We start from the raw sequence: 15,367 nt of genomic DNA, 5'->3' as shown, positions 1-15,367 counted from the left end.
CCAGGACCGGTATTGCTGATGTCCTCAAGCGTCGCGGATGGGAGGTATACGAAGAAATCCACTGCATTTCATCCTTAGATTCGAACAGAAGAGCAGATATTGTAGCCATCCACAGGACTCAATCTAAGGGAATAATTCTTGATCCTACAATCCGGTTTGAGAGGGATGCCCTGCAGGCACAACACGTTGATGAGGAGAAGAAATCCATTTATGAGTCCTGCATCCCGTACCTAAGTGAGAAATATAACCTTCCCACTAGTCAGTGGAGTGTTTCTGGTCTTTTGTTTGGTGCGCGTGGCACACTTCCTAAATTCACATGGAATATTTTAAAAGCACTCGGTCTCCGATTTTTTAAAATTCATTGAGGGCAGGTTATTTTATTAAAAATAGTTGTTTTGTTGTGTTGTTTTTAAAAAATTTTGTTATAATCTGGCTAACCATCTGTTGATGATTTGGCATACTGAAATTTAATAATGCGCTGTCTGAAAGAGGAGAATGTGCAAATGAGCGAATTGTTTTTGTTAGCTGAGAAGACTTCGTACAATATGGTACTGCGGCATCAACGAACTCCTGCAAATATTTTATCAAGGCAACAAAGTCGATTTTGGATATCTAAGCCCTCCTCTGTCTTGGTGATGGATAATTTCATTTAATGGCGTCGAAGTTTTAGGCATAGACATATTCCTAATACACCAATCACAATTTACTTTCTCCTCAATTACGCCTATTAAATATCTGCAAATCAGAGCTTGGAAGACAGTTTCTAAATTAATGTCTATTCTGTCATTTGGTACTCTAAGTTTTTCCAAAAGAATCAAAACATGATCATTAAGAACAAGGTCATTTTCGGTATCGGTATCTGTGATACTATTCCTACCAGTTGGAAACGTCTCTCCGCAATATACATTATATCCAGTGACATTGGCTGCTTTGTAAGCTATCATAAGTCCTGACTTCAATATTCTTTTGATAGCTTATGCCCTTGCACATGCATTTCTTATATCATTACTACTACCTCCCATTCTAACTGAGCTAAAAGAACCTCTACAGGATCTCCAGAAAATCTTAAAATTTTTAAATTTTTGGAAATTTGACAATTTTTTTAAATTTTGAAAAATTTTAAAATGTTTAAACTATTTAAAAATATTTAAGAATGTTTAAATTTGTTTAACAATGTTTTAAAATATTTAAGATTGTTTAAGAACGATATAAAATGTTTAACAATGTTTAAGAATGTTTAAAAATATTTAAGAATATTTAGAAATGTTTAATGATGTTGAAAACTGTTTCAGAATATCGAGACTGTTTAATAATGCTGAAAAATATTTAAGAATGTTTAAATGTATTTCAGAATGTTTAAAAATGTTTAAGGTTTTTTAAAAATGTTTAAGAATTTTTAAAAATGTTTAAGAATGTTAGAAAATATTTAAGAATGTTTAAGAAAGTTTAAGAATGTTTGAGAACGTCTAAACATTTTTTAAAATTTCAATAATCCTTTTAATTTTTTGTAATTTCAAAAATGTCTCAAAATTTTCTAGATTACAAGAAAATTTCAAAATTTAAAAAATTATTCGGCAGCAGGACACTCCATTAAAGTTTATTCTGATCATATGAGTAGGAAGGTGAAGTTTATGCATTATGAAGCAGTAATGCTTTATGTATGTGTATTGTGTACGTTTAGTCAAGAGTCCGAAGACTGACATCACCCATGAGGCAACTAAGCCAGGAGATACTGGGGTAGGATTGCCAGTTCTTTCTTCCTCCATTGCATACATCGCTGTCTAGTAACATTTTTCACTTACTCCTGTGGTGACTGAGTGGTCATACCTTTAGCCTGTCATGTAGGCTGGACCGCTGGTTCGAGTCCTGAGCAAGTACAAGTGACACTTGTGGTGGACAAGGTCGCAGTTGGGATTTTTCTTGGAGTTCTCCTCTTTCCCCATATAAGACATCTACATTATTCCATAGCATTCCGTAAATGCCACCTGGTGACACAAGGAGGGGGCGGACCTACGGATAAGTGGGTTTGCCTGCTCAAAACCTGGGTATGAAGCGAATCTTAGTGTAGTCAGTTGGTGTTTGTTTGAGAATGCGCCTAGCTTGAGGGTTAGCACAATAGATCTTGAAAAGTCGCAGGGCTGGGTCATAGTGGCCCTCTCCCGAAATTCCATTCCAATCCACTTCAACATATTTCACTAATCAGTTAATCACACTTATGATATAGATATGCAACTATTGTTCTTCCTCAGACACATATCAAGTGAGACGTACTGCCTGATAATAGAAATGTATCAGCCAGAACCTCAATCAGGGGTGAAATTGTATTGCTACTTCGTATATAGGCTACCGTATTTAACCACACTCTCACATGCGTCTGATATAATATATTTCTGGTTTTTAAACTTAGTGTGGGAAACAATGCAAACCATGTCCAATCACAGGAGCTTTTAAAGAAGACAAAACAAATTTAAGTTCAGCATCTCTTGATAACCGCTGTAATGTTAACTTGCACGTGTTTATAAGCTCGGTGTATGGTTCTAGGTGACTATTGCCTGCGTTAGGTAATATTAGATTTTCTCATCCGTAATGTACACCACGCCTACCAAAATATAGGTGAAGTCATTTTGTCATATCAGACACCTAGGATAGGAACGCGGTTAAATAGCAATATCACACTATTTTATAGTGCATAAACTTCATATCCCTGCATGTTAACTACGTATTTCACATAAAAACAAAGAGAAAGTATTAAAAAACTGTCTCGTTTATTTCTATTTCTTGAATTTCCTGATCACCATCTGTGAACATCAGTTTATACACTTCAGGTTCAAATCCTCTCACTGGTATGCATACCTTAAATTCTACATACATATTGTAGGCATCGCCTTGATTTTCCAGATGAACTGACGAAGAACATGAAGATGATCCAGTTTCTCCTAATTCCATCGGATCTATCTTGTTATCCTGGCCAGAAAAAGAAGAATTCTGAAGCTGCTGCTGTTGCTGCTCCGTAGGATAATGCACACTGACTATTTCTTCTGAGTCATATGCACCATGCATAGTGGGATTAGTCAAAGTGGGCACAATCTTACGTGGCAGCTCCAGGAATCCCAAAATCTTAACTTCGATCTCGTTGTTCGAACTCACGAACTCCAAGTCCTTTCCGGACTTCAATTTCAGACAAAGTCGAGACCAGTTCTCCATGATCTCAATGGGTGAATCGTCAATTGGACAAGCGAGATCAACCCGACACCAGAAGCCTTTGAAAGGGCATTTTTTGCCTGTGTATTCTCTGTACATTTCTCGTATTATATGACCATTTGAGAGAATCTTTCTTTCCCTGCAGAGTCTGGTTGATGAGTATTCTCTGGGCTGACGTGATATGACGCCGTGCCTGTGGGCTGGAGATACGGCGTACCTACAGACACAATATCATAAAAGAAATTATATTGAAAATATGCCAGTCATAAATAATGACGTCGAGATAGGTAATAACATTTACTTCGATATAATATGTGTATATAAATGTCGCCTATATACCGATGTTTAAATACCATTTCGAAAATTGTCAGCCAGGTAAATTTATATATATATATATATATATATATATATATATATATATATATATATATATATACTTATATAAGTATTGAGTGTATCCAACAATGAAAAAAAAAAACGATGTTAGATGCACTGAACATATTTTTTAAAGTTCTTTATTTTTTCCTCATTTCTTAAATATAGTCACTAATAGGGCTGATATAATGGTTTATTTATATATATTTTTTTCATTTTTTTTTATTTTATCGTCAAGTTTATCCCACTTTATAATACATGTTCAGTTTCTACACTTAGGCCTAATTTTAACTCTTCCTACTTATATGATACCGTACATAATTTAAATGCACTTGCTGTTAGTATGATGTACGTGCAAATGAATTTACACAAAATTTTCTCGACAAATAAATTTTAATTTTAATTTCAATTACCAAAAAAAAGTGTAGTCTACCATATTTATATTTACCATAGGCAAAACCACTAATGTAGCAAAGGGTAACACCTTTGATTCATTTTAGCAAAGTCATTATCTAGCTCGTCTTTTAGTTGTTCAGCATTTATAAAAGTGGAATACTTTAATATTAAAAGTGCAGTTCTCATATTTTTCTTGAGTAGTACTGGTACTACTAAATCATTAAATTTTATTAATCTTAAACTGGGGGGGGGAGGCAATTGCCCGCACTCTCCCCCCAAATTACGTATCTGATTAAGACATCGTAATTGTATTACACAATTAATGGAATAAGTAAAAGAATAAACTAGAACACTACTTCTTAATATCTTAATGATGATGATGATGATGATGATGACGATAATAATAATAATAATAATAATAATAATAATAATATAATGGTTTTATTTAACTTGGCAGAGTTAAGGCCATAGGGCCTTCTCTAACACTCAACCAGGATAAAAAGTATTTAAATAATTTAAAACCATTTTCTGTTATTATCACACTTCCCTACTTCGAAAAAATTTTTAACAGTAATCTCACTAAGTTACAGGTTTTGATTTATCTAGAGAAAATTAAAACTCGGATGGGATTTAATTGACTATTACACGATTAGAGGAAAGTATATAAAGATTAGAAGAAATAAAGTACTCTAATACAATAAAATAGATATTAATTGACTTACTAAAATTATATTTCACTAATGTTCCCTTCACCAAAACATTTGAACAGAGCCGCCATTTTCAGTCGACTATTTGGGAAATAAATGATGATCGAAAAGCATGTTTCATAGTACCGTATAGAATTTGCAGTTTGAAATGTTGGTAAACAAAGAAACAAATGCTAGGGAAGGGATAAAAACAAACAAATGCTAGGGAAGTGATAAAAATAAACAAATGCTAGGGAAGTGATAAAATTGTGCGATAAGCAGCCATGATTGGTTGAAAGAAGTCCTTTTGTACCGTTTTGTTGATCAAAAGTAGTATGACGTATTAAAAGTATAATAGTCAATTTAATCGGTTATTTAATAATGCTGTATCATCTACGAGGTTAGTAGCGTAGTTGATGATAGCAAGATGATATTTGATGAGCTGAGTCTGAAGACTCGCTATGAAATTGCTTAACATTCGCTTTACAGTTAGATACGAGAACATTGGAAAAAGAAACAACCAGATAATCAATCCAAGTTTGATTCGAACCCACACATCTGAGCATAGACAAGTGTGCCACTGTTAGACCTATGCCGATGGTGTGGTGGTGATATATTAAATTTTACCATAATAGGTTTAAAATGTTTATTAAAAACTATACAATAATTATTTGACAGACATTAAGGCCAACTGAAGAACAGAATTTCTAACTGTTGACAGTGCTACTAACTTAAATGCAAAAAAGAAACATACAACATAAACATTGAATTGAAATGAAATTGTTCTGCAGTAGAAGGTCGTGACTTTGTGCGTAGCTATAAATAGGGTATTTCAGGTAGAATGTACACCTCGACTTATTCTATGTTAATTCACCTCAACATAGATTACTTGTATTTAAAGTCATAAATGGTTAATTATATTGTTAGTTATACAATCATTTGGATATTATGAGATTGTTTTGATTATATAGTTCGTTATTACTTACACAATGATTTTATATTATGAGATTGTTTCTTGAAAAAAAAAAAATGTGCAAAAGCTCACAATGTTTTTTTAAAGCACATAATAATTTCAAGTTTTTATTTAGATGTTACAAGCATTGATACAATAATACAGCAGGGACAGCTCGTTGAGTGTAGGGAGTGAAGAGACCCTTCACTCAAAATTAACACCTAAAATTTAAAATGAAATGCTACAACGAACCATGTACACTACCCGTAGGCTTATTTAATTTTTCATTCCCAATTGTTGGGCTTGGTGGAAGAAGGGCTTATATTAATCTTCCATTAAAATTAGTTGTTTTTTTTAAGCTGTGATAGTAGCCACTATCTAGTGTGTACATTCAAGAGTTTTTTTTATTGTGGGATATGCCTAACCTTGTTAGTTTCGTTACTGTATTGAAAAAGAGAGCAAAACTAACTACCGATACGTCACTTCTTGGTGGAAGAATAATCGTTTATCTCAAAAGTTTAAAAACGTGGGATAGGCCTTTCTTCCATCAAGCTCCTCAGTTCTCAGTCTAGTTGTGTCTATATCTGGTTACGATGTTTTCTGTGACTCTCAGGCAGACGCGACTTGACGAGTAAAGGGAGAAAGAAAGAGCAATGCTATGTTACATTTAAGCAAACATGAACCTGAATGTAGAGAGCACGATGAAAATGTTTCTTCAATAAATGGAGGATATATCAAGGAATTACTTGCACTATTAATACAACTATGGAGAATTACATTTGTAGAAATTTCAGAATTTTGTTTTTCGAAATTTTGAATTCAATACCAATGAAAATGAGTCAGATTTCAAGGTTATGGCAATTTACGATTTTGCATCCTCGTGGATATGACAAAATTTGATAAATATTCTAGCACTTCAAAATTTACAGAATTCGTATCCACAGATATTTAATAAAATTTACCGTTTGAGTCTTTTGTATGCCAGTGAGATGTGTAGGTTACAGTGGAGTGTTTCAAATTATTAGCATATATCTCCGTTCAAAAAGAACTTTCGCGTGAACTCATAAGAAGCTGTCATTTTATGAGGACATCCTGGACAAGTTTGCTCTCTTAAAGATCGGAGAATTGATTTAATATGTAAGAAACAGGTGGGTCTTAACATGTCCTGTTATTATAAAAGTGTCCTTTAACATCATTATCGTGCTTTACTAAGTCCAGTTAGCCCTTCGCCTTCTTGTTAGGGCATGAGCCACCACTGCTTTTTGAAGGGCACAATTTCTGAAAAAAAAAAAAAAAACGCGGGGAAACACCGTTATCCCATCTATTTACGGCATTTCTCCACCCATTTTGGGTGAACAGATAGACCTTTTCGACATTGTAATGAAAATACATTTTTTTTGTGGAAATGCTTACGTCATATGCGATAAATTTAACAATGTGAACGAGACCATTCCTGTACACAAGGGGGGTCCACATATATACATAATCTACTTGAAAAAGTTTATTATAATCCATGGAGAGATTTCAATATACTATAGCCTCTGTGTTATTCAGCTGTGCTTTGACATGAACGCAAAACAGACAAGTGCACAATAGGTAAGTTGACACTTGTACAGCTCGATTCAGCGTTAATGGCCCCTGTCTTTGGTTGTTTGGCTAGTGAGCGAGCTGTCATAAGGAAGAAATTTAATCACAAATGTGCATAGGAGGGGAAGAGGAAAGAGGAAGAATGAAAATAATATCTATGCGTGAAGCTGAGGGACACTCATGTCAAGAAAATATGTCATCCTGACACTGTTTAGTCAACAGATGTAATGGTTAGTAACGGGATGTGTGGAAGAATATAGTGTTTTAAGACGGAGTGTACCGCGACATGATAAGAAGGAAGTGTTAGGTGTTATGACTGTGCGACCCAGTCCGCCAGTACTTACGAGTAACTCCCTCTTAGTCTATCTACTTACTTTTGGCAGGAGCCAAAATCCCTGAATCAAGCTGTAACTGTAGAAAGATAATACAAAGTTGACATTACTCGCATACAAATGAATAAATGTAATAACAATAGCAGTATTTACTGGATATTCTGGAGATATCAGGGAACATGACAAGAACAGTTCAAAGATAAGGAAATTTTTATGATAGCATAGAATTGCGTAATGGTAATTTACACATTCCAATCTTCAACAGAGGAAATTCTCTTCAAAATATGTGACTGGTTCTCAGTCAATAAATTGGTATTAAATTGTAACAAAACTAACATAATTCAATTTAAATCCTATGCAAATTCAACCTCGCAAACTTCTAGCGCAATAATTAACAACAGATCCCTATTAGAAACGACAACCAAATTTCTTGGCTTAAAAATCGATAATGTGTTAAATTGGAAAAATCATATTAAAGAAATTACCCCCAAACTAAATTCAGCTTGTTTTGCTATTAGAACTATACATAAGATAGTAAATATCAATACCTTAAAAACAATATACTTTGCATACTTCCACTCGGTAATGAGTTTTGGAATAATATTCTGGGGAAATTCCACAGATAGTAACAGTATATTTCTATTACAAAAAAGAGTAATTAGAATAATAGTAGGTGCCAAATCTAGGGAATCTTGTAGGACTATTTTCAAAAAACTACAAATAATGCCCATGGCTTGTCAGTATATCTTTTCATTAATAGTCTTCCTCGTATGTAATCGTGAAAACTTTGTAACTAATTCAACAGTTCATAGCATAAATACACGTCAAAGAAATGACTTTCATACTCCATCGGCAAGTCTATCGTGCTATCAAAAAGGAGTGCGTTATATGGCAGTAAAAATTTTTAATAGCCTCCCTATTGATATAAAAAATGAAACTCAAAACATAAGATTATTTAGGGCCAAATTAAAGAAGTACCTAATTTCTCACGCCTTCTATTCTGTAAGTGAATTCATGACATTCACTAACATTTCATGAAACTGATACTAAAACTATGTGTTGTACTGGTAGACTATATTGTAAATCTCGTCTGTATATATTTCATCTAGACTGTGACTATAAATTAAGACTTTATAATAGTATTAAGTTTTTTGACTTGTTCCACACACTAGCTGTAAAGCAATGTATGAATACCATGGAATGTTAATAAATACAATACAATACAGCAAATAAGGGAAAAGAACTGGCCATCCTATTCAATTGCCTCATGAGTGATGTCTTATTGGTGTCACTTATGAAGTTCCAATCAGTCTTCGGACTGCTGATTAAACATAGGCTACTCAGAAAGATTAAGGATCCGTTTCTTTTTCAGGCCAGTATTTTATGCCTTTTGTCTGCAGGAGTAGTAATGGTCCCTTTATTTTCCCGAACGACTCAATTTTTGACGAAGATTATCACAACATGCTGCCAATGTTTGTCTTCCCAGAGTTGAAGTGAAAGAACATTTTGACTACTGAAATATTTTTCCAGCAAAGGATACTTATGTACTAATGTACCATTATCTCATTTTGTATTACCCCTGCTGCTGCAGCTCCTGTTGCAGTCTACGTGTGGCCTCCATCTCCCTCCAGTACTGCTCATCATGCAGCAATAGTCTGTTGTTGTGTCGGACTATAGTGATGAGATACTCAAGTACGTTCAGGACTTCATCTTCCTTAATTCTACGACCACAAGACTCGAGCATGTGAGGCAGATCCGGTGGTAGAGTCAAGAACTTGGTGTCCCCGAGTTCATATTCGCCAACAAGATGACACATGCCTGTGCGACAGTCATATGTCACAGTGAGACTGAAGTCGATGTCGATGAGGATGTCCATGAGGTCGACTATCCGTATACCCATCCTGACTTCGGACAAATACTCGCGGATATAGCCATCCAAGAATTTCTTGTTCATTATCTGTAGATTGCTCGTGATGTCGTTCTCTAGGCTCCAGTACGTCACCTCACGTTTTTTTACCTATTACAGGAACAACATTTATTACATCATATCAATATACAATCATAGGCCGTCAACTGATGGTCTCTCACCAAGAAGTCCGCAGTTTAATATCCAACAAATACTCTGAAATTTGTAGTGAATAAAGCAAAGTCTGATTAGTGAAATACATTACTAGTCAGAGATGTATGCAATGGAAGGGGAAAGGAACTGGCAATCCTACTCAATTATCTCCTGGCTTAGTTTCCTCATCAGTAATGCCCTATTGGTGTCACTTATGACGTTTCAACCTGTCTTCAGACAGCTGACTAAACACAACAAAGCAACTACGAAGCATATTTCTGTCAGATTTTATGGTTCCTCTTATCTCGCTTGTTATAGGCTACTGTTGTTGTTTTCTAATGCCAGGCGTTTGACAATAAAGTCATTTGACCTCTTGCACTCCAATATTTTTCAAAGATATTGCTATGGTCAACCACACGGTGAAGCACAGATTTTGAGGTGTTCCAAATCCATTTCTTGATTTGAATTGCACAATGGGCAGTTAGGGGATTGATATATATATATATATATATATATATATATATATATATATTCAAATTCTATGCAGGTGCTTGGTCAAACAGTCATGGTCTGTTGCCAATCTAAATGCAGCTACAGACGATTTGCGTGGTAAATCGGGAATTAACTGTGGATTATGATGCAGATAGTTCCATTTTTTCCTTGAAATTGTGTTATCAAATTTTCTTTGTTGAAGTCTAAGTATGTAGATATAATAAATCTTTTCACAGAGTAATACGTAGATTTAGTAACAGGTCTGTAAGTAGCACTGCTGTCCTTCTTTGCTAAAGCATCCGCATTCTCGTTTCCCAGGATTCCACAATGGGATGGTATCCATTGGAATACAATTCTTTTATTGAGTGTTAGGCTACTGTTACTTTATTAATACATCCCATTACCGTGTCTGAATAGTTTCTGTAATTTAAAAGAGATACCAGTAAATAAATAATTACATTATATCAATTGGTTAGAAAGAAAGCTTCCAGGATTTGTGATTTGTGGGAAGAAGGAATATAACCATATTTGAAGTTAATTTTATTTTACATTTATCATCGTCGTCATCCTCCTCCTTCTCATCATCATCATCATCATCATCATCATCATCATCATCATCATCACCACCACCACCACCACCACCACCACCACCACCACCACCACCACCGTCGTCGTCGTCGTCGTCGTCGTCGTCGTCATCATCATCATCCTCAGTGATCTTGCTGTTACCCATACTAGTTGTTAGATGCAAGGTTCGCGGGTTCAAACCCGGTCAAGGACTGATTTTGAAGTGCGATTAAATCTATTAAATCTATTTCAGAAGGAAAATAAGTAAAGCCAGAATGCCCATGTAACAGATTTGCAGCACGTAAAAACTTGTAGGTGACACTACAGACCCACACCAGTGGCCTACAAGTGTGAATTTTATGTAGGCAGATTGACATTCTGCACTGGCGGCATGACATCTTCAGTATTGCATTTGTAATAGTGGATAAAATTATTATAGTTCTTTTTAAGAAAAAGTTTACATAATATCCCTTTGAGCTTGTACCTTCTGAAGGATATAGTAATAATGGTCCAAGAGTTGCCCGCCAGGAAAACAATGCCCATCTTTCAGGATGTCACTGCGACAAATAACGCACAGCATTTGCAATTCTGTGCGCAAGATTTCCAGCACATTGTAGCATCTGCAAGGAAAGTTAATTGACTGCAATTAATAAATGTACACTGTTGTAAAGGTGTAAAAAATTGACAGGTGCATGGCTTTACTATACTGCATATCTTAACTGAGTACATGTGAGTGGTGCAAGAAATGAAACGAGGTTGTGTCTGCAATCATCATTTTTAATGAGCAACAAATCATGGCACTCTCCCTATTTGCAGCTCATCAGTCGTCAGCAAAATTTTTTAAGCCAATGATCAGCTTTCGGGCCTCCTTTCTCGGTCTAAATTTAGGCTTTCCTGCCAACACAAGACGCATCTAATAGTGTGGCTAACCATTAACTGAGGTGCTGACGTCAACGCTACATATGGTTCAAGCGTGGTGACACCTACTAACGCAATGCGCGATATCTCAGTAACGAACCAAATGTGTAACATTCTCGTGATGTTGCCAGCTCACTCTGACTCAACCAGCAGCGGCCATTCACATCTCGATTGATGCGGTGTTCCTTCCTCTATTCAATTGTATATGCGCTACTGTATCTCTATATCTTTTCATTTACAAGCAGTAGCAGCGAGAGAGACTTGACACATCCTCAGAGGAGACGGCCTCCAGATATGGAGGGTAGCTGTGAATATATTGAATAAGCAGTCGTGGACAGCTCATAAGGAATGGTCCTCCAGCTTGGAGATTGGACGAAGGGCTAACAACCCATCACCGTAAAAAACAGCTTGTTACGAAACCATACAATAAGCCTCGGAATGGGAATGATTCTCTGGCACGACCACAGCAAAGGAATAAACCAGCTTCTGTCTGATGCTTTTCCAATTCACTGCGGGCTAAAGCAAGAGATGCACTATCACCTTTACTTTTTAACTGTGCTCTAGAATATGCCATTAGGAAAGTTCAGGATGACAGAGTGGGTTTGGAATTGAATGGGTTACATAAGCTTCATGTCTATGCAGATGACATGAATATGTTGGGAGAAAATCCACAAATGATTAGGGAAAACACGGAAATTTTACTTGAAGCAAGTAAAGCAATAGGTTTGGAGGTAAATCCCGAAAAGACAAAGTATATGATTATGTCTCGTGACCAGAATATTGTAAGAAATGGAAATATAAAAATTGGAGATTTATCCTTCAAAGAGGTAGAAAAATTAAAATATCTTGGAGCAACAGTAACGAATATAAATTACAATCGAGAAAAAATTAAACGCAGAATAAATATGGGACACTCCTGTAATTATTCGGTTGAGGTTTTGTCATCTAGTCTGCTGTCAAAAAATCTGAAAGTTAGAATTTATAAAACAGTTATATTATTGGTTGTTCTGTATGGTTGTGAAACTTGGACTCTCACTCTGAGAGAGGAACAGAGATTAAGGGTGTTTGAGAATAAGGTTCTTAGGAAAATATTTGGGGCCAAGAGGGATGGAGTTACAGGAGAATGGAGAAAGTTACACAATGCAGAACTGCACGTATTGTTTTCTTCACCTGACATAATTAGGAACATTAAATCCAGACGTTTGAGATGGGCAGAGCATGTAGCACGTATGGGCGAATCTAGAAATGCATATAGAGTGTTAGTTGGGAGGCCGGAGGAAAAAAGACCTTTGGGAAGGCCGAGACGTAGATGGGAGGATAATATTAAAATATATTTGAGGGAGGTGGGATATGATGATAGAGACTGGATTAATCTTGCACAGGATAGGGACTGATGGCGGGCTTATGTGAGGGCGGCAATGAACCTGCGGGTTCCTTAAAAGCCAGTAAGTAAGTAAGCAGCGAGAGGGAGTTGTATTTTTATGTGACGATCAATTTCCAAGTTATCCGTCCATACCTAGTGAGGAGAACGGTGTAGTTCTGCATCATAAAGTGTCGTTCTGAAAGAGTTTTCTTTTCTGAACTCGGCTGGCAGTTTCTAACCAATGAGGATTCAGGTTTGATTTAAATCACATTTTGTGACATTTTGGGCCGAGAGAGAGAGATGATTTGCGCGTCTTGTCATTAACTTACTTCTCTAGAATATAAGGTATTAAAACCTGCAAATACATGACTGAATAATGTCTACTGCTGATTCTAGGACTAGGAGTGCAATTGAGACGATGAGGGGAAAGAAGGAGAGAGGATTAGAAAGGGAGGAATGGGGAGAGAAAAAGAGAGAGAGGAGGAAAGAAAGGGGTGAAAGAGAAGAAGGCAGAGAGAGATGGAGAGAGGAAGAAAGAGGGAAGAGAGGAGGTACACAGAGGGAGAGAGGAAGAGAGGGGGAGGGAGAAAAAATAAGAGAAGGGAAGGAGGAGGAGAAGGGGGAGAGGAAGAGTAAGAGAGGGAAAAGATAGAGAACAGGAGAGAGAGGGGAACATATAAAGAGGGAGAGAAAGAGAGAGGAAAAAAAGAAGAGAAAGAATAAGAGAGAGGGGTAGGAAGAGTAAGAGAAGGAAATGATGGGGAAAAGGAAAGAGGGAAAAGTTGGAGAGGAGGAAGAGAGAGAAAAAAACAGAGAGAGGAATGATGGAAAAGAGAGAGGAATTATGGAGAAGAGAGAGGATGAAAGAAGGGAAGTTAAACAGAGGAAGGGAGAGAAAGGAAGAGAGAAGTGGAGAGGGAGAGGGGGAGGAAGAATGAGAGGGAAAAGATGGGGAAGAGGAGAGAGGGAAAAGTTGGAGGAGAGAGAGAGAGAAATGATGGAGAAGAAGGTAGACGACGAAAGAAGGGAAGTTAAACAGAGAGAGGGAGGAGGGAAAGGAAGAGAGGGGAGGAGAGAGAGGAAGGAGGGAAAGAAATATGTAAAGATAGAGGCACAGTCGAGTTGGCTCTGTCGGTAGAGGGACAGATAATGCAAAGATCTCGCGTCTGGTCGAGGAAAGGTGAATGTTTTATCTCTTCATAACTTGAGGAACTGCTCTGGAATCCATTCAATTCTTTTAAAATCGAGTAACGACTTTTTTCGGAGTAACAGATAGTCGGCTGATCACATAACTTCCCCCTAGTGTCGAGTACAAGAAAACATAGACACCTCTGTTGTGTAGGGGTCAGCATGCTAGTCTCTTACGCAGAGGGCTCGGGTTCGATTCCTGGTCGGGTTGAATTTCCTGGTTGAGATTTTTCAGGGTTTTTCCTCAACCGTAGGGCAAATGCCAGGAAATTCGGGTCACAACATCCCTGAATATCACCGGCCTCATTCATAACCGAAATCATATTCATAACAAATCAGTAATACATATACAGTCGCCATCTAGTTCACAACAATAGAACCAGTATCAACAATAGTACACAGGCTTTCGGATTTCAACCGTAGATTAACTCGCGATATGACCAAAGATGTTAAAGCGAATATAAATAACAATGGGGGGGGGAGAAAGCATAGAATCTCCACCTTTCTACTATCTATGTGTACCTCAGTGAGGGGAGGGGGAGAGGGGGAGAGAGAGAGAATGCCAGGGAGCGATAAAGAGAGAAAGGGAAGGGAGGAAGAGTCGAGAGATAGATAGTGAGAGAGAGAATGAGAAATGAGAGAGGTGGATGGGAAAGAGAACGGGAGGGAATAGTGGTAGAGACGAGAGACAGACAATGGAAACAATATAAGGAGGAGAGGAAGAGGAATCAATCTGGCTACATACCTCAGAAGTTGAACTCTGTAGAATATTGTGCCAGGATCTGTAGCTGAACTTAGTTCCTGATAAAGAGCGTTCATTTCTGAACGTATTTCAATTGCAAGACGTCGAACTGCGATCCTCAGAATTCTGCCACAACATTCTTTGAGTTTGCGGCATAAGCCCCTGAGTGACGATATTTCTCTGAATGTCAAGTAACGAAGAATTATTTCAACCACATGCAAAGGGAGATGAGAAAACGACAGCATTTCTCGTTATAGTGTCTTCAGAAAAGACAATCCTTTGTGCTGAATATGTTGTATTTTCTCTTGGTTTCTAAGACTTAATCTTTCTTTCTGGAGACCATTGTCTACACGCTACTATCAGAAGCTTTTGTATAAATGATTCTTGAATGGATTTGAGGAATTAATGTCTTTGTGACGACGGTGGTCTGCTTACTACAGTATAAGTTCCAATGTCTTTACAGTTTTCCACTATTTTTTTCGGCATTTCTTTTTGTTTCTGAGAATGTA

General features: G+C 36.8%; 1 protein-coding gene across 1 annotated transcript; it reads right to left on the bottom strand.

Annotated features, from left to right (window-relative positions):
- Window positions 1–2,748: 2,748 nt before the first annotated feature.
- On the bottom strand, window positions 2,749–14,935 carry LOC138694582 (uncharacterized). Its single transcript, XM_069818495.1, has 4 exons — window positions 14,862–14,935; window positions 11,132–11,267; window positions 9,107–9,546; window positions 2,749–3,418 (listed from the first exon to the last, which is right to left on the bottom strand). Exons 1-4 carry the CDS (start codon window positions 14,933–14,935, stop codon window positions 2,749–2,751), a joined length of 1,320 nt encoding a protein of 439 aa, XP_069674596.1.
- Between the last annotated feature and the right edge of the window lie 432 nt (window positions 14,936–15,367).

This window comes from Periplaneta americana, chromosome 1 (assembly GCF_040183065.1).
Source record: "Periplaneta americana isolate PAMFEO1 chromosome 1, P.americana_PAMFEO1_priV1, whole genome shotgun sequence".
Taxonomy (NCBI): Eukaryota; Metazoa; Arthropoda; class Insecta; order Blattodea; family Blattidae; genus Periplaneta; species Periplaneta americana.
This window is presented reverse-complemented; position numbering and strand designations above follow the sequence as displayed.

Bases quoted from the DNA above. Each gene is read 5' to 3' on its own strand.
- LOC138694582 (XM_069818495.1), bottom strand. From the start codon at position 14,935: ATGAACGCTCTTTATCAGGAACTAAGTTCAGCTACAGATCCTGGCACA. The intron at 9,547-11,131 runs GTACAAGCTCAA...TTCCTGTAATAG, and splicing joins ATTACTATATCCTTCAGAAG to GTAAAAAAACGTGAGGTGAC. The intron at 3,419-9,106 runs GTAATACAAAAT...TTGTGTCTGTAG, and splicing joins CAGGAGCTGCAGCAGCAGGG to GTACGCCGTATCTCCAGCCC.